We start from the raw sequence: 27,642 nt of genomic DNA, 5'->3' as shown, positions 1-27,642 counted from the left end.
TCATAGAGTGCTTGCAAGGTCCCAAGTATTTCATAACATCTCTGCAGTGTACTGCAGAGGAAGCTGAGGCCTACGCTGGTTCCTATGGTTGGTCCAATAGTAGGTAAATAATGAAGCTAGAATTCAAATCAGGAAGCCAGGGTTCAGATTGCATACCCTTAAATCACCACCCTAAGATGGCTCTCAAATGCAACAGTGGATGCAAAATAAGGTTTGGGTGTGTGGGTGGTGTGCCAGAATCCGTGGGCACTCCATCTCTAAAGGCTGCTTAGTGAGAACACCAAAAGTACATCCCTACGTCCATTTCTTCCTCCCATTGCAAAAGCACTTCAGCACTGATAAGAGAAGCATTCCAGCTGTGAAATTTAATTCAGGTAAGAAATTAACTGAATTATTCAGCTTGGAAAACAAACAGCTGGTAGGAAATGTGCTGTTTCCCAAATAAAGATTTCAGATGCTTGTCAGAATATATTGATCTAGTGGTCGGGAAAGAAGAAAGACTTGGAGGAGCTATTCGTGAGAAATCAGCTGTCTGCACTCTTTATCATAGCAAAGCATGATAGCCTGGACCAAAAGGTTTCCTCCTGTCAATAATGCACCAAGAGGACATTCACTGAGCAGATCTGAAGTCAGTGAGCTGGTTTTGATTCTGCGTTTGGGGTTACTTATGGCTTGATGAAAAGTAAATCACTCTCATCCATGGACTGTGAACTCACTTATAATGGAGTGCCAGAGTAATTCTAAGATCCTCAGAAATGGCATTATTCACTCAGTGTCTGGCACTTGGGAGGAAGTCTAGACTCACTATCCATCCATCTTTCAGGGAGAATTTCCAGGGTCAAGGCACAGAGGAGTAAGCTAATCAATGAAACCAAGGTAAATTGGCTTTCACAGAAACATTAATAAAAATTAGAAGACTCATGCAAATAATGAAATCAATCTTGTCTCTCTCTCTCTCTCTTTCTCCCAGGAGGAGAAATTGGGACCTGTTCAAGAAACTGTTAAAGTAGGATGGAAATTTTGGCTTTTTGGTTTTTATCAGATTGGGCACATGAGAGAGAGAGAGAGAGAGAGAGAGAGAGAGAGAGAAAGAGAGAGAGAGAGAGAGAGAGAGAGACAGACAGACAGACAGACAGACAGACAGACAGACAGACAGACAGAGATAGCGATAGAGATAGATAGAGATAGAGACAGACAGAGAGAGACAGATACTGTCAAGATGGTTAGCAACAGAACCAAGGGCACACAAATCCTGGATCTGAAGCCTAGCCACAGTAATCTGGGCAAGTCATCTACCCCCAAGGTCTCAGTTTCTTCATCTTAAATAGGAGTGATACTATATGTTATTCTATCACAGAACCTTGAGGAGAATGATACAATGTATAAAAACCACTTAAGGTGGTATATAAACTATGGCAGGTCCTCATAAACCACTGTTGCCATTATTCAGATATTTAAATGATATTTACAAAGGGATAAATCTCCAAGGAAGTGTGGCCTTCTATCTAAATCAAAAGTGGAAAATTCATCCAAAGTGGTCTAGAGTCCTTTTAGAATGCAGGAGAGTTATGTATCATATTCAATTACCTTTCTTATTGTTCAGGTTTTTATATACACATAGCTCTAAAGTGTTTGGGGGTCTGCCAAAGAATACTCATAGGGTTAAACTGTTGTACTTTATTTTGAAGGAGTAATACACATCTTTGAGATACAACCCATGATGTGCTTCAGTTTAAAAGATAACAAGGCATTTTCATGCATGACTACACTTTGTGAAGGAGCGAAAATGGGCTGTTTCTAAAGTGTCAACACAATTGTCCTTCTTAAAGCTTAGTTTATCTTCAGTTTTATATATATATATTTTTTTTCAGCCCTTCTTTTTGTTTGTTCTTCCTGGAGCATATAAAGATCCAACCTTGGTTAACTTTCAAAATTCAAAGATTTCCCTTCAGGCTTTCTGACTTACCAATCCTGGTCAGTGACCAAATTTTTGGTCCCAAATAATGAAAATTTATGTCAGATACTTTCAACTGTTCATTGTATTTCACCTATGAGCAATTGTGTGTGTGTGTGTGTGTGTGTGTGTGTGTGTGTGTGTGTGTGTGTGTGTGTGTGTGTGTGTGTGTGTGTGTGTGTGTTTGCAAACGTGCCAGTACTGAGTTATATTCTGGGTACCACCTCTTAGATTTTTCACTTATGGTTGGTGCTCTTACCACTTGAGCCACAGCTTCACTTTGAGCTTTTTTTGGTGCTTAGCTGGTGATAAGAATCTCACAGTAGCTCTGAACCATGATCCTTAGATCTCAGCCTCCTGAGTAGCTACCATGACAGATGTGAGCCACCGCCATCTAGCTCACCTATGAGCAATTTCATAGCACTGTTATTCAATGGGAAATGCTCTCTTAGCATGAGTCCACAAACCAGCAAAAGAGTTTTCTAGAAAGAAACATGCTCAATCAGGATCACTTTGAAAAAAAAAAACCAAACAGCTGGGCTTTTCATACTTAAGTTAACTGAAAAATGGGAGAGACACTTCGGCTAATCCTTGTCCTTTTCTGGATGAGAAGGGTGAGTTTTTTCTTCCCTTTCTTCCTAATGCCTGGGCATTCCCCCCCCTTCTGCTCCTCCATCAGGAATGAAGACAGTCATTCCCCATTCCACCTGTATCAGGAAAAAGCAGCTTCTTGTGGGTTTGTACATTCATCCCTCTAATCTTTGCCTTCTCCTAGCGGCGTGAATAATTTTAACATTGCCAATCACTAAAAATCTATTCTTTCTGCCTGTCTTTTTTTTTTTTGGCTTTCCATTTTACAGTGTGGAGAATCATTACCCAGCAGCTCTGATAAGAAGATAATGAAACAATCCCTTCCCAAGCGGATCAGGTGGCTGTCAGACTAAAATGACACCACTGGTACACGCTTGACATGCTACCCTAAGCTAATTGATGGCAGACAATGCAACTGTCTCCCAAGCACTAAGACAAAGAAAACACATTCCAGTATTTGACGCAAGAGCTACCTGGCAACGGATAAACAAATGTGTTAGGGAGATGTTGTAATAAGGTAAGCGAAGGCACAACTCTGAAGAACGTGCCTATTAATGTTGAGTTTAAGAGTGCTGCTGTTCACTGGGGAACAGAAATAAGTAAGGTGAAAATGAGAATTTATTGATGATTGGACAGTTACATGAATATTCCAAGTTCGTTTACAAATAGACATTCCCCCCATGAGCTCCAAACTTCTATGTAGGCTGCCCAATTACATTTCCACACTATGCTGCTGGGTTTATAGCCAAGAAAGAAGTTGTTAGTGTTCAGAAAAAGATGCATGCTTACATGCCTTTCTGGAATACATTGTGATCCAACTAGGAAGCAGGGGCTGATCTCATCCATGTAAATGCCAAAGGTTGATATCAAACATTTGGAAAGAACAGGTGTAATTAACTTCACGCTTAGGAAAGATCCTGCTCCATCTGTATTTCAGCACAAAGACATTTTGTAACAAGCAGAATGGCATCATTCTCTCAGCTCCTCTTGGACCACCATTTCATGCACTCTGCTTGGAGTTTTCATACAACATATATCATATCTAACCTCAAAGCCTGTACCTTGTCTTTCTAATTTCCACCTTCCATTCTCCCTTCTTGGTTGTTATTCAGAGTCAGTAAAAGAAGATGAACAAGAGCATGAACCACACAGACTTTCCTGTAAGAATACTCTCTAGTTCCTCCTGGTTCCCAAACTCTTCATTATTCTTGCCTTACTTACCTATTTCCTACCTATGCCATGTTGGCCACACCAAAAAACGTTCTTTCCTCTTAGAGCTGTTGAGTGATTTACACACTTATCTTTCACATGACTTCTCAAAGCACTTCACAGCCAAGGCTTCTTGGAAGAAAGATTTACTGCATAGTTAGCTAATCCCATTTTTTCCCCAAATCCAATTTGTGTGTGTGTGTGTGTGTGTGTGTGTGTGTGTGTGTGTGTGTGTGTGTGTGTGTGTGTGTGTGTGTGTGTGTGTGTGTGTGTGTGTGTGTGTGTGTGTGTGTGTGTGTGTGTGTGTGTGTGTGTGTGTGTGTGTGGCTTTTATTTTCTTGGTGGATAAGAGTCGCATGGACTTTCACAGTCTGTCTGGCTTTGAACCACGATCCTTAGACCTCAGCCTCCTGAGGTGCCCGATTACATGCATAACCCAACCAGCACCTAGCTCCAAATCCCATTAATTAGCTAATTAATTAATTATTTTTGTATTATCCTACATAATTGTACAAAGGGGGTTTCAATTCACAATGTCAGTTTGTGCATACACTGCATCTTGATCCATGTTATAAACCCTTTCATGGCCTTCCTCATCTGTCCCAACTCCACCTGTCCACCCAAGTTAGCTAACTTCATTTTCACATATGTGCACTGAATACTAGGACAGCATTCAATCCCTCTTCCTTTCCCCATTCTTCTCCCCCCACCTTTCTTTTACTTCCCTTCCCCAACAATATATGTTCCAGTTTCCTGGTATTCATTTTGTTAAACCATTAAGTCAGTTGTTCAAAGAGGTTACACCACTGGATTCCTCTCCTGAATATACCTACTTTAGTTAACTAGTTTGCGTATATGAGCAAATATCCTCGTTGTATATGTTTGTGTACATTTATAATTTAGATCTAACTTCCCCATATGCCCTTCGTCTCTCTGTGCCTGACTTCACTTAGCATGATTTTTTTTCCCCAGATCCATCCATTTCTCTGCTAATGGCATAATACAGTGTACACTTTAGCTGGGAACTCCAGCCTGCAGCACAGAAACTCCAAGTTTTAGTCAAAAAGAGTACTTAACCTATAACTTTCTTAGAAAATCTCTCTTTCCTACCTGTGTAAAATGGAGCAATAACATCCCCTCCTGTAAACCAGACTGAGGTGAACAATCAGAGCCTGTAGTCACCCCTAGCCTGGAGCAAATGGCATGGGTGTGAGGTTGGTTGTGACTGTGGGAGGTTTCCTTTCTGCTCTCTGCACACAACTTTACCCCCTCCCCTTTTTGCCTTCAGGTGCTTAGTGTTATTTCCTAACTTACTTTGCTCTCAAGACAAAGATAAGTAATCATACATGTTACTGAATTATTGGTCATGGGGCTGGAAATCAGCACCTGGTTGCTGTCCATGAGCTCTGTTGCTCAAGCTTAACTTCCTGCCACTTGGAGCCACAGTGCCACTGCCATTATTTTGGTGGTTAATTGGAGGTAAGAGTTTCACAGACCTTCCTACCCAAGCTGGCTTCAAACCACAATCCTCAGATCTCAGCCTCCTGAATAATTAGGATTACAGGTGTAAGCCACTGGTGCCTGGCTAGGAATTCTGAGTTGCAGTTTTCCTCTAGGGTAGAGTAGAGGATTTGGTCTTCAATAAAAACTATTTCAAACATCCTTATTGTTGGGAGGCATACTTTGCATTTTAGGAGAGCAAGTGTCTCCTCTACATGTCTACAAGGGGTTTAGAATTTAGAATACAGAATCCTTGATATTCAAAGCCTTGACACCTTTGTCTTCCTAGGAAAAACAGATGAGCAGTGAAAAATCAGGTCTACTCCTCAACCTTCTGCCAGCCTTTGGCTCAGCATTACTAGAACGAAGCCCCCTTTTCTCTGGCAGCTTTTCCTTGTTGGGAACTGTTTCAGCCAGGGCTTTTGCATCCCAACATGGCCCTTGGAGTATATTTTGAGATAAAAGACAAGAGCCCAAAGAGGCTTTTTACAAAATGACATCAAAAGGGGCCAAGGCTGTACCTCAGTAAGGACAAAACAATGACTGTAAAAATGTCCTAGTGGGAAACATCAATTCAATTTCTTCTTTCTTCTGCCAGCCTCACACTCACAAATTCACTGTTCACTAAGTTCAATTTTCAACCAGGCATGACAGTACCCTGTGTAGTCAGTGTCAGTCTACTTCTGCTCTTCATGGCAACAGAAAAACAAGTCTAATTTACAGATTCAAATAGGGGTTTTAGAATGAAGAACGACCAAAGTATCATCTTGATTACTTCTTGGTAGGAATTCTTTATATCAAAACATCTGTTTCTGAACACTAAGTAGCAGCACCTCATATAAAAGGAATTGGAAGAAGGAGTTTTAAAACATCCCTGCCACAAATGTCATCTTGGCTCTCAAATCCTTATGCTTTTAAGCAAAGAGGAAGGGAAAAATAATAGTGAGCATCCATTATGTAGATGCCAATTGGCAGGGAGTGTACTGAGCTATCTTATTTATGCTATCTTATTTAATTCTCACGACAGTCTATTGCATCCTTACCACCACATCATAGAGGAGGAAGAAAAGTACTTTAGATCTCGTATTTTTTCAATCATATCTACTCTAAAAAGGCAAAACAAATGTAAATGATACAAAGAAACACTGCTTTAGAATATTCAAAACACTAGTAACTATCAAAACACAACTCTGACATTTTGAGAGGGCACTGCCCATCTCGTGACAAGTTTTGGATTCTAATCTATTCATCTTAGGAGAGCTATAGTAGATTTCTTTAATTAAAAATGCAATGTGAATGAGTGGACAAAGTGTTAGAATACAAAAATGTAGAGAAGTATGCTTCAGTTTTCTTTTATTCCACTATCTGATATGGATTAAATTCTCAATTTCTTTAGCAATTTTTTCTCATTTCTAAAAATCAAAACCAAAAAAAAAAAGAATATGGGTGGTGAGTAATTTGTGGTACGTGTTCCCTCAGTGCTAAACAGAGTGTGCATTTTCCGAGAATTTGGATAAGAGTTCAATAATAGATGTTGAACACTTACTGATCCTGAGAACTCCTAAGAGTCAGTAAGTGTGGCATTTCCTCTCAAAGATGCAACTTTGGGTTAGAGGAAGAGGATGTATTTTCACACACACACACACACACACACACACACACACACACACACACATATCACATTTAGCAAAAAGCAGCTGCACACATGATCATAGGGATTGTATAAAACGGTACACAGTCAGAGATGAGTTGAGTATTACTTAAGAAAACAGACTCCAAAGATATAACCTCAAGTTGCCCGGTGCACCAGAATAGTGGCTCCTAGAACATTCCTTTCATGCTACAAAATCTTCTGGGCAGGTGATACATTGCATTTGTCTCGAAGCACATCCTTTCTTAAGAAATGTTTATTCACATCCTTTTGAACCAGCCTGAGGAGCAAGTTCCACTGTGATGAGTTTATCCCTTTTTCTTTCAACTAGTGACGATCTTATTTCTATAGCAGCTTACTCCTAGAAGGCAGACAAAGAACTTTTTTTCACACCCCCACAGTAACATATCCAGTGAAGCTGATAAACCTCTAACTGCATAAAATGTGGTTAAGATGTCAATAGAAATTCTAGGATGAGGTTCATTTCTCGACATCAAAGCTGATGGGTAGTTAGAGGAGTTGGAGCAGGAGCTAGAGTTAAGCAACCAAGCTGATTGAGAGAGAACAGATTTGGAACCCAAGGGACAAGCCCAGGTCACAGCTAGAAACATAAAAGGCAAGAGCTACCTCGTAACAAAGACTTCAAGAAGGCTGTCCTAACTTTTGTGGTTTATTTATGGTTTGAGTCAAGGCCAGGACACCTAAACAGGGATGGTAAGTCTCTGACAATAGTGACAAAGACAGTATATAAACAGTCTGACTCTGAACCAGGGCTGTTGGTTATGTGGAAATAAGTAAATTTCACAATACTTATTTCATTTCCTACAATACACTTCTTTATAACCGTAATGTGTGGCAAGTTATAGCCAAGTTAATTCAGTCAGTTTAGAGTCCAATTTATTCCTCATGTTTCTTTTTAGTGCCTGAACAACTGTACAAGAAAGGAATTTTCACTGAGCATAAACACTCTGAAAATGCCCATTTTCTTTTTTTTTTCCCCTCTATTGTTCAGAAGAAATAGATGTAACTACCTATTTCTTTCTTTCCTCTAATGCTAAATTCACTTGAAGCAGAAAGTCAGAACTCTGGGCCCAGATGATTGGTCCATAACTTCCTATCTATAGAAAGGTATTAACTTCTCATTTCAGAAAATCTATCCTGAATTCTCTGTCTTGCCATTCATCTCTTCTTTAAGACCTCCTTGGGAATACACCAAGAGTAGATCCAGACTTCCCTTCTGGATGCTGGCAAAATAGTATTAAATAAGGAGAAATGATAGAAATAATAATGTGCAATCATGTGGGAATAAAGGCTACAACTGCCCAGCCTTACTATACTTTTCTCTCTTCATTGAAGTATGGAATTGTTTTGGTTCACCCATACAAATATTGTTACAGCAAAAACGTGTGCGTATCGTACAACTGAGTAATTCAGCTTAATCTTGCATGAAAAACGCAAAGGAGGGCAAGGGAAGAGAGCTGATATGGAATATTGAAGCACCAGGGAAAGAAGCTTGGAAATATATAAAGACATTAACGTTAGCTTCACATGTGCAAATGTGGCCTTGGCTGGCTGGAATTGACATTTTATCTTTTTGTGTGTGTTTTCGTTGAGGGATGGTTAGATCTTACTGTTAATCAACACATGAACAACACCAATACAACCTTTGTGGGGGATAGTGAATTGAATATCCAAGCTTTGGTTTTTTGAAGTGAACAACAGAAATGTATTCCCCAGAGAAATTCTTACTCTAATACGTTCCCCATCTCCCGGTCAGAATTCAGTTCATGATGCCCTAGAAGTCAGAGTCACATTATTTTATGGCCCAGATGAATGGTTTTCACAGTGTGGTCCCTGAACTCCGTGGCAGCAGCCAATGTCATCTGGGAAGGTGACAGAATCATCTGAAAGAAATTCAGCTTGTTGGAATGAGACCTACTGAATCAGAAACAAAGGACCAAGCAGGGAGGCTAGGGAAGGGGTAACTGCATTTTCACAAGACTTTTGGGTTACTTAGGGTACACCCAAGGATCAGACTGAGAGTAGGAAGGGCTTTATCTGTAAGTTAAGGTGAACAGAATCCATACCAGACAAGTATGAGGGAGACTTGCGCCTAGTCTCACTGATTCTCCAATCCAAACTGGTAGATATGTGGTGCAAGAGATGCCTCAGAAACAATACTGGCTTTTGAAAGCAGCTTAAGAAACCATCAAAAGAAATACTATAAAAATGTTGTTGTAGCTTGGTATTGGCATAAGAACAGACCTCAGGACCAATGGAATAGAATTGAAAACCCAGAAATGAACCTACAGACCTATAGCCATCTAATCTTCGATAAGGAAGCTAAAACAATAGAATGGAAGAAAGACAGCCTCTTCAGTAAATGGTGCTGGCAAAATTGGTTAACTACATGTAGAAAACTAAAGCTAGATCCTTATATATCACCCTGCACCAGAATCAACTCCAAATGGATCAAAGACCTTGAACTCAAAGCAGACACTCTGAAAACATTACAGGATGGAATAGGAGAAACCCTAGGTCTCCTTGGCGCAGGCCGAAATTTTCTGAATAGAGACCCGGAAGCACAACAAATCAAAGAAAGGTTGGACAAATGGGATTGCATAAGATTGCAGAGCTTCTGCAGGGCAAATGACATAGCTAGCAAGATCAATAGAAAGCCCACCGATTGGGAGAAGATCTTTACTAGCCATACAACGGACAAGGGTCTCATATCTAAAATATACTTGGAACTCAAAAAATTAAACAACCCAACAACAAATCCTCAAAGAATCAACTGACCAATAAATAAGTGGGCGAAAGACTTAAAGAGAAGCTTCTCTGAAGAAGAAACAAGGATGGCCAATAGACACATGAAGAAATGTTCAACATTCCTAGCCATAAAAGAAATGCAAATCAAAACAACATTGAGATATCACCTCACTCCAGTTAGAACAGCAAAAATCAAGAACTCTAACAACAACAGATGCTGGAGGGGATGTGGACAGAAAGGAACCTTATTTCATTGTTGGTGGGAATGTAAACTTGTTCAACCACTTTGGAAAGCAGTATGGAGGTTCCTCAGAAGACTTCACATAGATCTCCCCTATGATCCAGCAATCCCACTTTTGGGCATTTACCCAAATGTTTACAAACAAGACCACACTAAAGCTACCAGCACAACTATGTTTATTGCAGCATTATTTACCATAGCTAAGATATGGAACCAACCCAGATGCCCCTCAGTAGATGAATGGATCAAGAAAATGTGGTATATATACACAATGGAATTCTATGCCTCCATCAGAAAGAATGACATTTCCCCATTTGTTAGGAAATGGAAAGGTTTGGAAAAAATTATATTAAGTGAAGTAAGCCAGGCCCAAAGAAGCATAGGTCCCATGGTTTCCCTTATTTGCAATATCTAGTATAGGTATAAGTCAAGTGGAAAAGGTCAGATAATGTGATGTTAGGAAAATGAACCCTTAAATATGTATTTTAATGTTTTCGTTTCTTTCATGCATGTGTTTCTAACGCATTTATAAGATTATTTCTTTGTTGCTTTGTATGTCCCTCCCCCACAGTGTAACCCCCGCTTTCACTATATTTGATGTCAGTATAACATGTGGAGGAGATGGGGACAAACAAGTCGTTTAAGGATTCAGGTGGACCTGTTGCAACAATGAGAAGTACAAAATGTCATGTCAAAACCAGCTTTACAATGTCGGTGTGTGGGGGGGAGGGGGGTATAATTGGGTGGGGGGAGGGGGGTAAAATTGGGTGGGGGGAGGGGGGAGGCGGGGAAGGGAAGTGAAGGGTAAACAAAGGAGGAGGCTGCAATGCTTGGTAAGAAATGTATGCATTATCCTGCCCATGTAATTGTAGCCCCCCTGTACAGTATGTTCTCAAATAAAATAAAATACAATTAAAAAAAAAAAAAAAAGAAAAAAATGTTGTTGTTAGGGGCATCCTTTAAATCTCTTTTGTATCCCAGTCTCCCAAGTCCTTCTGTCCAGTGCCATCCAGAGTTGTTTCCTTGTCCCTTCACACGTGTGAAGTTTAAACAAAGCAGTGCTTTCTAATGATAATGCCAGAAATAACTGTGCACTTTTAAAAATAATGTTCTGTCTTTTTTTTTTTATCAGATCTTTATGGAGATCATGTTTTATCTTCACAATTCTCCTGTAAAGTTTAACCTACTGGGAAATCTGTGTGTCAATTTAGTACTCTCTAATAAAGTCCCAAAATGAACAACCATTTTCTGGGAGCAGACTATATGAGGCGTTTTTATAGAAAATTATTTCTAACACAATGTCGCAAGCTGTCCAAAGACAGCAAATACATCCAATTTGAGAATGTAGAATGTATATTAAAACATATACCATAAAGTCACGTTAAAATGAAACACTATTTCACAAAGTATGGAAGTATAAAGTTAGGCCTTCTATAGATTTAATATAGCGCTATTTATCACATAAACTAATGATATTGTAAGGGAGAAATCCTCATCTCTCAGTAATGAATGAGGAGGGAAGGAAATGGTCATATACAGCTTGAAAAATCTCTGCTCTGAAAAGAAATATTTATTTTTCTTCTGCATTTCTATATGGTACTTAAATAAAAATGTGTACTTTACTTGAAAAAATAAAAATAAAAACCTTAGCATTCCATTCAAAATTCAGATGCCTTAACAGGACCTTACCAACACGGAACAGAAGCACGGTTTTATAACCCAAAAGAAGTGGTACCAGTGTAACTCCCTCATTCTTGTAGATTTCTCTGGGTCTAGCTGCATTAATTCTTAATCTGATTAAGGTGGTTTCCATGGAAGTCCAACATCTCAGCCACATGAGACTCTATGATGCCCTCCTGACTTGTGTCTCTGACTAAGGTCATATCTTCTTACTAAATCTGCAGCCCAGCTTCGGGATGGAAGGAGCCATTGCTTTTGTGGTCACCCAGGGACCAGATCATCTTCCACAGAGCATTCTTTGTTAAGAAGTGGACTCTGCAGAGAACAGGCATTGGTCTAAGCTGCCTGTGATGTTGGACCTTCACTAAAATTTAGGATTATCTGCTTCATTAGCTTATCACAGGAGCACAACAGAAGATCAGTACTGATATTAAAGCCCTGAAAGTGGTATTCACATCTCAATCCACGGATAAATCTCTCTGATTCATCAAGTAAATTAATGAATTTCCAGGCTGGCCTGGGGGGCACAGAACCTCTGAACAAAAGGGCAGAAAATAAAAGTGAGCCATCCTTGAGTCTTGTTCATCACTGGCTGGCCTTCTCCCCGTTAGATCACAACATTGCTCTTAGGTCAGTATAGGAGCCAGGTTGGGGAGCCCTGGGATTTTCAGAATAGTGGAAAAGTAAACACTTCAATTTCAAGTCATCCTCAGCATGGCCTCAAGTTTATTTGGTTGCTTTAACCTGGGACACCTATTTTCTTCTACAGAAATGAAAGTCTTTTCAGGCAATCTATTTCACTCAAGCTCCATCTTATCAATGTGAAAGGGCTGCTTCAATAAGGGAAGGCAACATTTCAGGAGATACACGAATTTCTTGTGTCAGGAGCTGGGGGAGGCGGGGCAGAGGCACTGAGCTTGTGTTAGACCTTGGGTTTGATCCCCAGCACTGGGGGAAAAAGGAAACAAATGGGGGGAAAAGGAAAGAAGTCTGTGTATTAGAACTGCTATCTTTCCTGTTTATCTTGATGTTCTGGAAACCATCTCTTCTCCTAAAACCTTGTAAATCACGGTTCACCACTCAGTGAAAATACCCATTGCAAAATCATGACATCTGGAGACTTTCAATCTTGAATTACTGTGGCTTCTATGAGACTGTAGCATTCAAGGCCACATTTAACTGCTTCCTAGCCTTCCACATATACATCTCAACAGAGAGCTGCACAGATATTTTTAGACCAAATCAGTTTGCTAGCATTTAAAAGCATGAGTGTCTGACCACCATTAAATAGACATCTTCCTTGTTTTGAATAACAGAAAGTGAAGGAAATAACTTGCGAGTATTTTTGCCATTTAGCTAAGTCTTAATCTACATTTCAATGCCTTAACACTTCAGATTTTACATTCAGCTAATTGATGAACAGTTTCCTGTGGCACCTTTGACATTTTTTTTCACAGTTTGACTTTTTCTCCATAGAGCTTTAGCACATGCTTGCAGCTGGTGTACAAATACAAGTACAATTCTAGCACTTGCACGGGAAAGCTACAAGTTTTCTTCTGTAGCTTTTCCTCCTGCTTGGTTCTGCCTGAGTTTGTTGCCTACTCTGCAAAATGAAAGGTATAATCAGGCACATACATGTATGTGATATTATGTATTTATATAATAACTAATGTGTGTGTATATATATATATATGCCAAGAAAATAAAATAGGGCCTGAAGGAAATAGGAATACAGAAGTAGGGGAGATTAAAGTCTCATGGGTATAAGCTACCTGAAGAAGTAAAGTTTCAGGAACAAAGTTGCCTAAGATGGTCACTGTCTGTATCAAGTATTCTCAGAGTCCCAGAAAATGTCTGCCTATCTGAAGCTGCTTGGTCAATGGCTATGGCAACGTAACTTCCTTGCGCTTGGTGGCAGCTCATTTGCCAAAGCTAGAGGCTCAAAGGTTCAGAGTGCATGGTCTTTGTGAGATTGTGACACAGAAAGTAGGAATCTATTTGGAATCACAAAGCCATCTCAAACTCAACCTTACAATCTTTAAAGTTCCAAAAATTTGCAGACACTAGCAGACATCCAGCAACATACACCCCAAAAATGCCATGGTTCTGAAGGTGAATCACATGCTATGTGGGAAGTGTAACAAAGCTCTCATAGTTGCAAATAGCATGGTTTTCTCCAAGCCATTTCCAGGAGGGCTCAACGCAGCATGACTAGCCCATCACTGGAAACTATTGATATTGATATATTGATACTGATCCATTTCTCAGTCATTTGTAAATAGCTCTTGGGATATATATATATATATATATATATATATATATATATATATATATCCATATATATACATTATATATATGACTGAAGAAGTAGGAGAATGCTATATGGGATGTTTAACCTGATTGTTAATTTCATGTGCTGGAATAAATGTTCAAATGTCAACCATTTGGCAAATCATGCATATGTGTATATGAATAAATACATTATCAAAATCTAATCATTCTTCATGTACATATCTAATACAAATATTTATGCACGTGTCATAACTGTGTTATTACATATTGTGTGTGTGTGTGTGTGTGTGTGTGTGTGTGTGTGTGTGTAAGCACCTTATTTCAAACTTCTAACTTTGAATCTCATTTCTATGGGTCCCTAAAAGAGTTTTAACCAAAGGAACTGTTAAAGAGCCATTAAAACTGGACCATCATGGGGATGCTGGTGACTGGTATTATTGAAATTATTGGTTAATATCCATTTTTCCTGCATTTGGACCATCGTAGTACTATTAAGTTAAAAAGCTATATAATGTCAGGTGCCAGTAATTCATACCTGTAATCCTAGCTACTTAGGAGATTAAGATTTGAGGATCATAGTTCCAAAGCCAGCCTGGGCAGGAAAGTCCATGAGACTTATCTCCAATGAACCATCGAAAACCCAGAAGTGGAGCTGTGGCCCAAACAATAGAGTAAAAAAGTTAAGGGATAGCACGTAGGCCCAGACTTCAAACCCTAGGACATACAAAAAGCTATACAAAGGGGAACAAAAGAAGATATTAATTGTGTACATGTGTATGTGTGTGTGTGAAAGAGAGAGATACATGAGCAAAGTGTATTAAATACATGTTTGAATAAATGTAATACTCCACAAGGATGTCTTGCTCTTATTCCACTGGAATTCATCAGTAAATTCTTCATTCTGTTTTCTTAATGCTTCATTATTTATGGCTTAATTAGTACTTTTCAAAAGAAAAAGAAAAGACCAGCTTACTGCCAATCCTGAATATGGCGTCTGGTAGAGGTGAGAGTGGGTGGGAAGTTTAATTCAGAGCAAATAGAAAGTTCTCAGGGTCTGAAGTGGGGTGCAGCTATGACTTTGGTTTCCATACAGCATACAGTAAGAGCTTTCTGTATGCAATGGTAATAATTATGTTTGTGCACATACATCACCACTGTAGCGCAAAATGTGCACAGAAATGCAGGCTAAGAAATTGAGCAAAAAATAACTTCCTTATAGTACATTAATCTTTTCACACTTTTCACCACGTACATGCAATTTTCCAAATCTAAAGTCATTTAATATTCACACCCAGGCATCAGGAAGGTGATTGTGTTGCCTTCCCCCTTCCTCTCTTTCAAGAGTTGGGAGAGTATTTAATGAATATTCTTACAAGTCAATCTTGGGGAATTTGGAGCTTCTTTTTCAAATGCAAAGACACCCATGACTCTTCCACTAAGCCATCTACCTTCAGCCTGTAACCTATTTAAAGGTGGGGACAGGACAGGGATATATTTCCTCTGAGTCTAAATCAAGTCAGAACATTTAAGATAACTGGGAGGGTTGGGTGCACTGAACTTTTGGCAGAATTAAAAGAGCTAATGCATTATTTAACGGTGTTTCTGGACAAGGAAAAACAAAAACAAAACAGTCTGTTACCAAACGTAGCTCAGGAATCACATAGGGAGGGGAACAATGTGTAGCTCATTGATGAAGCCAAACATAAGATGGTTTTATGCAACTGTTCCTCATGTGACATTCCCTTTACCCAGAGTAAAAGGCCCAAAGAAGGATGGTTGTGGTTGGCTCTGCATGTGCTTTCTTACCTGGATAGAGGTCGGGACCGGACCTGGGGGAGCAGCCCAAGGGGCCTTCTGCAGGAGCATCTTGTGGGGAAGTGGCTGGCTGCAGGGGCTGCACTGTGAGGCAGTCTGTGAGGAGGTCTGGATGGAGCTCAGCGCTGGACCGCAGCTAAGAGAAGGAGAAAACACAAGAGAGATGGAGAAGGGAAAGTGCTCCTTAGAAAGGCCTCATGCCCTGTGGTTCAATGCAATTCAACCCACAAATATTTATCAAGAAGCCAGTAGGGGGAAGGTATCATCTTAATTCACTATCAAAAGTGGGGGGAAAAGCCAATCCTTACTCCCGGTCACACGTGCCAGATGCTTTAGACTCAATGTGGATGGAAGTAAACTTGAACTTTCATGTCAGGGAACCCAAGTTCCCACATATTTGCTCTGTTATCTTATGGGAACTTGTAACGATAACAAAAGCAAACAGATTTCATCCGTATTGGAGAGTACTTTTAAAATACAGAGATACCAGCACAGAACTACCACGCAGACAATGGAGAAGCATTCACTGAGAATTGACTTCTACAGGAGAGGAAAATATTCACATTGAATTTTAAAAATAATATAAGCTATGATGCAAAGGAAAGCTGAGTGAATTCATAACAAAAACCCAACCATTAAGTTACATGGAGAAAAAAAACAAATTTAGATGTTGACTTTATCATACGCAACAAAGTTCTTTTTAGATTGAAGAATTCACGTAAAAAAAATCAAACAATAAAACTGTTCGAATAAAGTGTAGGTGAAAATTACCTGTTCTATTTATGAATAAGAATAAGCAAGTCTGATTTTCATAGAAATTTAAATGGAAGGTTTAGCGACATAAACTTATCAACCTAATTGTTCAAAATCATACTCATAAACAATCTACAAATATGTACTTTTTAAACAAAATATTTATATTGCAAATAATTGACTTTGCCATTTAAAGAGAGCTGCTAGCTAGACTTGAAAACTGGGATTTTATCAAATTAAAAAGCTTCTGCACTATAAAGGAAACATTACCAAAATGAAGAGACAGCTCACCTAATGGGAACAAAATCTTGGCCAGCTATTCATCTGACAAAGGATTAATAACTAAAATATGTAAAGAACTAAAAAATTAATAAACAGCAAAAGAACACATAATCCAATCAGTAAGTAGGGAAGAGAACAGATCTCAAAGAATAAATATAAATGGCCAATAAATACGTGAAAAATGTTCAATAGCATTAGTCATAAAGAGAAACACAATAAAAAATATTGAGATTCTAACACCACCCAGTCATATTGCTATCATCAGGAAAATAAGACAGTAACAAATGTTGATGATGGGTAAATGTTGTTGGTGGAACTATGGTTCCGCAGTGCCCAGGCACTATGGAAAACAGTATGGAGGTTCTTCAAACAATAGAAAATGATCCTGCTATCTAACTCCCAGGTAAACATGCAAAGGACTGAGAACCAGCATACAATAGTGATACCCTCTCATCCACCCTGACTGCAGCACTATTCACAATAGACTGCCTGTGGAATAAGTCTAGGTTCCCATCAAAAGCTGAATGAAAAAGGAAATGTAAATATACACAAAAGCATGTTTTACAGCTGTAAAGGGGAAAAAAAAAGAAGTTATGTTGTTTCTAGGAAAGTTGATTGAACTAGAGATCATTGTGTTAAGAGGAATAAGATCAAGCTCTGAAAGACAAATATTAAATATTTTCTCTCATTTAGGAAATCTAAATCTCTAAATAAATAACAAACAAACGAAATATGTGAAGGTAAAAGGTGGACTCTTGGGGGAATAGGGACCAGCAGGAGAGAAACAGAAAGGCAGATGAAGAGTGAATGAGATAAAAATACATTGTTTACAAGAATAAAAATGTTATCATAAAACCCATTATTTTACATAATAAAAAAATAAAGACAGTGTTTCAATTTATTTTTATAAAAATAACATTTATAAATGTTTAAAGACGGGGGCCAGAGTATACTTATTCCTTCAACAACTGTCACCGAGTGTCCCCTACTTCTTTAGCTCTCAAGGGTGCTGCCCATCTTTATCAACCTTCTGCTTTGGGGACGAGGATGAAGGACAGACCGGAGTCATGTTGCATCAGAAAGCACTGAGCGCTGTGAAAAAGGGAATGCTTAGAATTGAGGCAGGGCAAGGGAGAAGGGGGTGAGTTTGGATGAGGGATGGGAGATGTGATTACGCTGATGAAAGTCACTGAAAGGAGTAAGGAAAGGAGGCCCCCAGGACAGTGGTGGAGACCATGCAGGCCCCCTGTACTCCTAGATGACTAGCCAAGGCACAGATCAGGCCCGGGCCCCAAGTCACCAAGGATATAGGGACACAGGGAAGAAGTCATCACACGGAGATAAAAGTTAAAAAGGAGAAACAGAAATGGTCAGGAAGAGGGAAAACATTCAGCAGACTTGCAGAGAAGTTCAATGTGAAAACGTAATTATCGAATGATCAGAAACGATCACTTGTTATAAAAGGAAGTGTCAGTGAACGCCAGAGGTGAATGGATGACACCGATCATCCTAGCTACTCAAATTGACATCTGCACATGCCTGTTCAAAGCCAGCCTGGGCAGGTCAATCTCCAGACTACAGCCTCCTCTTAACCATCAAGAGCTGAATTGCAGATAGTGCTCAAGTAGTGAAGTACCAGTCATGAGAAAAGATGCTGCGTAAGAACTTGGAGATGTGAGGCTGTAAGTTCAAGTCCCAAGAATCTCTCCCTCCCTCCCTCGATCCCTCTCCCTCTGTCTCTCTGTCTCTGTCTGTCTGTCTGTCTGTCTCTCTCTCACACACACACACACAAAAGTGATGAGTTACAGAAAAAGGATTCTTCTTTTCTTTCTTTCAGGTGCTAGGGTTTATTAGGCAAGGTGTCTTACCACTCAAGTTACTCCTCAGCCATTTTTTTTTTTTTTGCAGGTTAAGAGTCTCCTGGGCAGATGTTAAGCCGCAATCCTTGTACCCATGCCTTCCAGGGAGGCAGCTGGGATGACAGAATGCTGCTACCACATCTACTTTATTTTTTGAGATGGGATTTCTATGGCTGGTTTTGTTTTTGGTCATGGGGCTTGAACTCTGGGTTTGGGCACTGTCCCTGAGCTCTTTAGCTCAAGGCGAGTACTCTACCACTTGAGCCACAGCGCCACTTCCAGTTTTCTAGTGGCTTATTGGAGATAAAGAGTCTCATGGACTTTCCTGCCTGGGCTGGCTTTGAACCACGATCCTCAGATCTCAGCCTCCTGAATAGTTAGGCTTATAGGCATGAGCCACTGGTAGCCAGCTTCTATGGCTTTTTAAAACTAATGTCCTCCTGATCTCTGCCTCCTAAATATTTGGGATTAACAGACAGAAACTGTTTTGCTTGGCCTGGGAAAAACACTGTTAACTACCATGAGGAGGAACAATTTCTAGATAATTTCAGGAAATATTTTTTTAAAGGCCCAAATTAAAAAAAATTTGATTTCTAAAATCAGATTCTAAATCTGTCTTAAGGAAATTGTTAGAAATATAAAGGAAGATCTATAACCAAAGAAATATATCTATATATAGATCCAATGATATTAGAGCATTATTTATAGCAGTATTAAAAATTAGTCGTTTCATAGATGTCTACAATTAGGTTAATGAATAATCTTACATCAGTCTGCTGGAACATTATGCAACCATTAACATGATATTCTTGAGGAAGTAAATCAAGAAGCAAAACACATAAAGAACACATAGACAATTGGATGGGGGGAGGGGGGTAAAATTGGGTGGGGGGAGGGGGGAGGCGGGGAAGGGAAGTGAAGGGTAAACAAAGGAGGAGGCTGCAATGCTTGGTAAGAAATGTATGTATTATCCTGCCCATGTAATTGTAGCCCCCCTGTACAGTATGTTCTCAAATAAAATAAAATACAATTAAAAAAAAAAAAAAAAAAAAGAACACATAGACAAAATGCCAGAGGGAAAAAGAATCCTATTTGAGAACTTGATGTTTGTTCTCAGCTACAATATTACAGATTTGTTACCTCTATTTTTAAAAATCCTTTTCTCTTCCTAATGTTCTACATTCTAATAATGTGCAGAAGCTGGTATGTACACGTTTAAGAGTGCCAACTCTGCACATCTTTTCCAGATTTTTTCCCCCTGCAATGATGTCAAGAATGACAGCTTGAAACCGGTCAAAGCGAAAAGACTTTTGACATCATGGAAGCTGGCCATTTCTCCCAAGTGGGAGTGTTTCCATCTGATCAATTGGCTGATGAAGATGACCAGAACACTATAGATCCAATGATAACCATAAACTGCACTCTGATGAGAAAGCAGCACAGACACACATACTCTCTGCTACGAGTTGGACGGGGCTTGATCCCCGGAGCGAGGAGCTCACTCTTTGCCTACTCTGGGGTTTTACAGTTATCACTCCAAGGAATTTTCATGGCCATGGCTAATCCTGGCATCAAAGACAGGCAGTGTTTTTCTTAGCTCCAAGTGTTCTTGCTTTCCATGTAGAAAGCTCAAGGGACCTGTCAGAGGTAGGACCCCGTGGGAGTGGTTAGCTTACAAGGTGTAGCTGTTCTCATTGAACTCTCTAGGCTATTCTCAAGAGATGAAGTAGTTACAAGAAAGCAAAGTCTAACTCCTGGATCACCCTCTGGCTTTTCTGTCACCAGCTCCTTCTGTGACATCACCTACCATGTGACAAGACAGCAACCCTGGGGTCTCTTCCCAGAGTTCCATGCTGTTTGGACTTTCAGCCCACAAAACTGTAAGGAAAATAAACCTCTTTTCTTACAATATCTGCCTCCCTCGTTTTAATAGCAATGCTTAAAGTTGGACTAATGCAGACAGACATTTATTTGCAGATATTTAGAAAGCATTATTTCGTGGATCTTCAAAGCTCCAAGCAAAAAGAAATAAACCTACACCAAGATCTCAGTTCAAGAATTGGAAAAAAAAGATTGGAGCTATTACTCAAGTGGTAAAGCACCAGTGTGAGCAAGTAATCCAGTGATAGGATGAGTTCAAACCCTGGAACCAGGGCAAATAAATTAATGAAATAAGCAAAATATAGTTTGAAAAATTTTTAAAGAGTAGCACAACGCACTCTCCCCCACATCCGTGATAGGGAAGGACCATTTACTGCATGTAGTACACGGGACAATTATAATTTCTTGAGCTTGGGTACATCAGACTCTCTGACCAAGACAGTCCATGTTATTGCCTAGCTCTCTTGGGGCCTCTGGAAGACATGTTTGTTATTTTGGTATTAACATAACACATGCTGCTTAAGGAAATCTGGGGAGGGGGGAAATCAAGGCTTAGAATGAGTTCTGGTGATCACTTTTAATTTATCTTCCATCACTGAAATGTGATCTAGGGGCCACATGTTCTACTAAGGGCCGACATGAATGCGTCTCTGCTTTCCATTACCAGCTGCTCTGGGGTTTTACACTTATCAGTACCAATGAGAGCTTTCCAAGGAATTTCATGGTTGTGGCTAATCCTGGCGTCAAAAGCAAGCAAATCTTCCTTAGCTTCAACAAGTATTCAAGTTTTCCAAGAGTGTGATTCTATACAACTTTGTGGCGAGAGTTAATTTGGTTTGCTCTGGGATTAGGCATGGTTCTAGAAAGTGCTTCTTAAATTGAACAAGCCTTGAGAACTTCATGCAATGTTTCCAAAGGAGGGTCATCTTGCATAGCTATGAAGTCAGGACATGAAAGTTTCTGAGCCTCAGAAACTCAGGGCCTATCCCCAGGAGAGGCCCTTCCAGATTATTAAGGGTCTTAAATATTGTCCAGACCAGGAATTACCAAGTGAGTTATGCAAGAAGCACACAGAGGACTCCTCCAGGAGCGATGTCTTTCAATATCACTCAGTTTTATATTTGGTACAAGAAACTCAACTATTTGCATAAACCAATTATATAATGTATAGCTCACCATTTTCTTAGCTGCTAGGGATATAGGAAAGTCTAGTTTAATATGAGCTCTTAAGAGAAAGCAAAGAACTTACTCTTTATAGACCTTTTGCTGCTCTTTGAAGAAAAGTAGAATTTGGCTCCAGTGGTCATGAATTCATCTATTTGAAAGAACTGCTGTGTTCTATCAATCATGTGATAACTCAGCTTCCCTAATTACACTCAGATTCTAGAGCCCCTTCCCTTGTGCCTCTCTTTAGTTTTCTTTTTTCTTTCTTTTCCTTTTTCTTTTTCTGTTGGTTGTGGGGCTTGAACTCAGGGTCTGGGTACTGTCCCTGAGCTTTTTCCCCTCAAGGTTCATGTTCACCCACTTGGAGCCATAGCACCACTTCCTGTTTTCTGGTGATTAATTGGAGATAAGAGGCTCACAGACCTTCCTGCCTGGGATGGCTTTGAACTGTGATCCTCTGATTTCAGCCTCCTGAGATAGCTAAGGTTACAGGCATGAGCCATCAGTGCCTGGCCCTCATTAGCTTTATATTCAATCACTGCCCAAATATTTCTTAGGCCTCACCACAACGCAAGATCACTTTTTAAGCTCTTAAAACACAAGCATAATCAGAATAAAGATTCTCTCTAAGAGATACACATTCTAGACATGAGAGATAACAGATACTGAGATAAGTAAATTTTGTGGAGACTAATAAGTGCCCTGGAAAAAAAGAAAAAGAAAAGAACGGTAGATGATTGAGAGTAGTATGAAAAAACCATGGCTCATCGAAAAAAGATGATTGAAGCCAAGTACCAGTGCCTCACAACTATAATCCTAAATACTCAGAGGCCGGGCTGAGGATCGTGGTCCAGAGTCAATCCTGGTAGAAAAGACTGTGAGACTCTATCTCCAACTAACCAGCAAAATGCCAGGCTGGAGGCATAACTCAGATGGTAGAGCATCAGCTGTGAATAGAAGAACACAAGCCCCTTCTATGACTGGTTATAGCAAACTCGACCTATTTCAATGCCAGCAGTGCCATCCTCTATTTTTTATTCATCGTCTCGTGGGCATTTTTCTTTCCTGCTTTAGAGTCCACATGAACTTTGAGGTAGGAATACTGCCGTGGTTCATTTGGTGTGTTAAATTGAAGGGCTCTAGGTACCTAGGAGTTTAACCACACAAAGTCTAAGTGTTGTGGAGGGATTGTGTAGGTAGGGGTCAATGTCTTTTAACGAAAGATAATATTCTACAGTCTAGAGTGGCTCTCATCCAATCAGTGAAAGTGCAAAAAGAAGCCAAGTCTTTGACTGCAAAAGAAGAAATTGTCTATGAACTAAAAAAGAGGAAAATCTGTCACTGGGCTAAAAAGAAGCAAGTCTATTGCTGGACTATAGCATCAGCTTCTGCCTGGGAGTTTCCATCTTGCCAGCAAACTCCTGACTTGCCAGGTCCCACAAGCATCTAAGGCAATCTCTCTGTCTCTGTCTTTTTTACTCCTCCCCCCCCCCCTCTCTCATACACACACACACAATACACTGCTGGTTCTTTGGGAAGCATTGGTAAAATCTCTCCCATATGATATGTTATTTCAGATCAACATACACTGAATCCCCGTGACGTGCTCTATACTCTACCCTAGTTTCCCACAACTCCGAGTTTTATATAAGAGAAGAGACCACTAGAAAAACACAGCAAGTAAATGTCAAGGTTGGATTCAATGTAGCAGAATCTAGTCATCTCTCAGATGTTCCTTTATAGTGGCTTAAGAAATAACACTCTCCTTTCTCTGGTACCTTTACCATAACACAGAGGCTCACTTACTTTTCCTCCCTTTTAGGACTCTTCCAAATTTTCGTTATTCAGGAGCTCATCATTCAGATCGCAGTGAAGGAAGGGAAGAAACAAAGATTTTCTAGCAAAGTCCTAAGCATACCCGGTATTCTGAGACCGTTTCATTGCTCAAGGGTCTTTCTCAGACGAATGAGAGACTGTAAGACAAAACGGAGCACTTACGCTCTATTTTCCTGTCCACTCCCATTCACATTCATCAGGTTTGATCCTTGTTCAGTGCTATGGTGTCTGCAGTTGACAGAAATGGATTCTGGCATTCACCCTGCCTTACCATCTGCCCCTTAAGCACATGCACAGGAGTCCTAATTCCCTTGTTTAGCAACTCTAGTTCTGAGAACGGTGAAACTATCATTTTTCCATTTTGTTTTTAATCCTAGGGGTCGTATTCAGAGCCCTATCTTACCCTTTTATGAGGGGGGAGATATTTTTCAGATAGATCCCATGTTTTGTCACAGGGTTGGCCTAAAAACTGTGATCCTTCAATCTCAGCCTCTTGCACAGCTAAGATTACAGGCAACCAACTACCACACCCAGCCCACGTTGGCTTTTTGATCCTGAAATAAGAAATTCTTGGTGGTATTTGGTATTTGAACTCAGGAGTGTGAGCTGCTAGGCAAGGGCTACACAAGCCCCTTTCTAGACTTGAATCTTGACTCATGATTTGCTCATGACCACAGAACTTCTCTATAAACCAATAAATACCTGCCTATTCTTTCTCTGGATTCAAACCCCAGAGTTGTCCCTGGCTTTTCTTCCTCTTCTTCTTCCTTCCCTGGCATGTTCTTTAGTCTTCACTCTACCACTTCAGAGCCAGCCTGACTCTATGAGGATGACACACTGGTATTGTATGCCTCACAGGTCATTTACAGGGTAGAGTCAGAAAAGGTCCCTGTCAGGAGAGGATGTGATAAAGCAGAGACCTGAATAAAGCAAGGAAGTCAGACACGCAGCCAGAGCATTCATGTGGATGGGAAAAGTTGATAGGTTCTGAAAACACTTACTGGAGAACAGCAAGCAACTTAGCAAGGAGGCGGCCATAGATATGGAGCTCGGGGAAATGTCCAGAGGTCAGTTGGTAAGGCCTTCAAACACATGACGGCTTACTATGTAATTTCTTGGTAGTTGGGAGGGAATGGGAAGGCATGCCCAGGAAAGCAAGTGGCAGGTCTTGTGTTGTGAAAAGATCATTTTAATTATCAAGGGACAAACAATCTCGAGTGTGCAGGAAAGGGCAGCTCCCACATTACTCCAACACTTGGTATCAGAGGGGGCAAGAATTAGTTGGCATCTATTTTGAAGGTGGAGTTGAACTCAGTATGGAAAATGAACCAAAAAGGGAAATCAAGCAAAAGGCCTCAAGCTCTGGTCTGACGATCAGCAGGGAATAGAAAAGGAACAGGGTGAAAGGTCATTCAGCAAAAAACAAAAACAAAAAAACAAAAAACAAAACCCTCTGAGATGACTGAGCAAAGAGAGTTTTTATGAGGACCCTGCCAATGCGGTGCTAGCTCAAACAAGTTCAAATTCGTTTGGGGGCTGTAGTGAAGGTGGCACAATATGCATAGAGTGTGTAGCAGAACAAACAACTTATTTCATGAAGCAGAAAAGAGGCCAGGAGTATAGTCCTTGGAGGGTACACCCCACCAATGTACCTCTTATTAGACTCAAACTGTTATAGGTTTGGCCACCTCTCAATAGTGCCACTCTGGGAAACCACATAGTTAAAAATGGCTCTCTGGGGCTGGGAAGGTGGCTCAGTGGTAGAGCGTTTGCCTTGCATGCATGAGGCCCAGGGTTTGATTCCTCAGCACCACAGAAGCAGAAAAAAGCTGGAAGTGGCACTGTGGCTCAAGTGGAAAGCACTAGCCTTGAGCTGAAGAGCTGAAGGACAGCGCCCAGGCCCAGAGTTCAGGCCCTACGACTGACCGAAAAAAAAAAAAAGGCTCTCTGGAAGCTACTCATCCAAACCTAGCAAAAGGCAACTGGATGTTCAATGAAAGCAGTATCTTCTGGACTATCATGAATAACAAGGCAAGAATAAATACATTGTGGAAACCAAATCAAAAGCAAGACCTGATTGACAGGAACAACTAGAAGCATTCAAGGGGTTTCAGATTGCCCCTGTGTCCCAACCTCGTATGAACTTCCCACAGCAACCCCAATAAAGGGTGAATCTAATACATTAGTGTCAGGGACAACTTCATTTTGGCAGTTTGCTACAATTTCAGTCCTAACTGTCAGAAAGGTTTCTTGTTGTAGAATGAGTCCGCCATTGAGCTCTGAGAGACTCTGAAGCTTGTCTGTATCTTGCTACTGATAGATAAATCTTCAGTCAAGTTCATGGATATCTTAGTAAGACTCAGACATCTCTGGGTCTTAAAAACCAGCAGTTCCTGAGTCTTTGAGTTTTAATGATCTCATCATAAATGAATTACATTATCAGTGCTTCGTTTCTTGTACTGTCCAGGTGCAAGTAAACAAATCGGCTCTTCAGCTTCTGTACAATCTCTCATTATGAAATATTTGTTCCAAATGATAGTTTTTCAACCTTAATAATAAAATTACCCATCAAGGTTTGACAAGGTTCCTACATGTAGAAATCCGATCCACTTCCCTGACAATGCAGGGCTTTTTTCCCCCTAATCTATAAAAACAAGGAGCTGTCAATTATCATTTGTATTTTTTGTTGTTGTTGTTCATGACTGTTTGGTTAATGTTTATAGGCTCTCAAAACAAGAGACTGAAATTCTATTCCCATCATTTTCTCATTTCAAATATGATTAAATAATCGTCCAAGATTAAGTGAGTCAAGTGGAAATAATTAGGAAAGGGAAAAAAGCCCAGATTTCTTCGATTTTCAGTTTCATTGCATTTTATTCCAGGAGCAAAGGCATTTTGAGACAAGCTTCCAAAGAAAATGAGGCATAATCAAAGGCTTTTTGTTTTCTTTGTCCAATGAGCGTAGCCTATCTGAGCCATGCATGTTTATGGATCACCTCGTAAGGGGTTTCCTTTGTTCTCCAGCAATCACTTGCCACCAAATATGTTTCTGAAAGAACTCAGCTAGAAGGAAAGGCAAAGGAGTCCCTCCCCCCAGAGGGTTAACTTTTATTACCAGGACATTCTTATCAAGTGTTCTCTATGACACATTGGAGCAATGTGGATCTCGGGGAATTAACTCATTGACAAAAGGCTTAAAAATAATTACAATGAATTAACCTACTATATTAATTACAATTAATTTCAATCAGATCTAAAAATTTCATCTCTAGGGGATTCCTTAGCAATGACATTTATGAAGTGGCTCTGGCATATCATAGGTAATTAATCTCCAACAATCTGCTATCAAATTTGTTTCCTTTGGGAATGACCAATTTGCAATGAGGAAAAGAAAGTAAGAACCCGGTCTTAGAAAAATGGCCCTGGAAGAAATCTCATTGGAGCTACTCTAAGCTTTTATACAGAGATTACCTATTTGGTTAGCAGTGGAGCTGAAAGCCAAAAATTCTATCCTTCGCTAACTGATGGACCCACAAAAACATCTGACTAGAAACACATGCCATATTATTATTTCAATGAGACGCAGGAAAAATTGGTGCCAATATAGGCAAAATAAAAATGGATTATGTAGCCAAAAATGATGATTGATAGGAGTGGTTCACAGAAACAGAATTTTGGAGTCAAGAGGAACTGAAGTCTGATAATCTCATCTTCAGCTCTACAACCATGCCATGACATCTCTGCACAGAGAAATCCTGCAAATTGGTAGCCATTAACCACCTGGGATTAAGGAGCATTTGAAAGGTGGCCAGTGCCACCGAAGAGTAACTGAACTTTTAGTTTTATTGAATTTTCATTATCTTGAGTTTCAACTTTTGCATACAAAACCACATAGTTCCTGCTTCTCTATCCTTTTGATGTCAGGGGCTCAATTCCGTACCTTCTATTGCTAAACAGACATTCTGGAAAGTTTTGCCTCCAGCTGAACTAGATGCTGCCTGATTTTCACCTATTGAGGTTTCTTCTTCCTCCAGTCCTCAAACCACACAGAGTAACTTTTGCTCACTGCCTACTTTGATAGCTCTTTTAACAGTTGAGCTTCCAAAATGCTGAAAGAGGCTATGGTTTGTGGTCAGTACTCCTAGAGTTTGTTTTCCCCAGGATA

At 40.0% G+C, this 27,642-nt stretch overlaps 1 protein-coding gene across 1 annotated transcript in view; it reads right to left on the bottom strand.

Annotated features, from left to right (window-relative positions):
• Positions 1 to 27,642, bottom strand: part of Glis3 (GLIS family zinc finger 3) — a 452,494-nt gene that overhangs the window by 59,713 nt on the left and 365,139 nt on the right. The window contains exon 7 of the mRNA XM_070035664.1: positions 15,694 to 15,838. Coding sequence (XP_069891765.1) covers positions 15,694 to 15,838 — 145 coding nt within the window. The remainder of the gene's footprint in view (positions 1 to 15,693; positions 15,839 to 27,642) is intronic.

This window comes from Dipodomys merriami, unplaced genomic scaffold (genome assembly GCF_024711535.1).
Source record: "Dipodomys merriami isolate MVZ:Mamm:240054 unplaced genomic scaffold, mDipMer1.0.p SCAF_26, whole genome shotgun sequence".
In the NCBI taxonomy this organism is placed as follows: Eukaryota; Metazoa; Chordata; class Mammalia; order Rodentia; family Heteromyidae; genus Dipodomys; species Dipodomys merriami.
The sequence above is the reverse complement of the archived record's forward strand: the minus strand, read 5'-3'. Positions and strand labels throughout refer to the sequence as shown.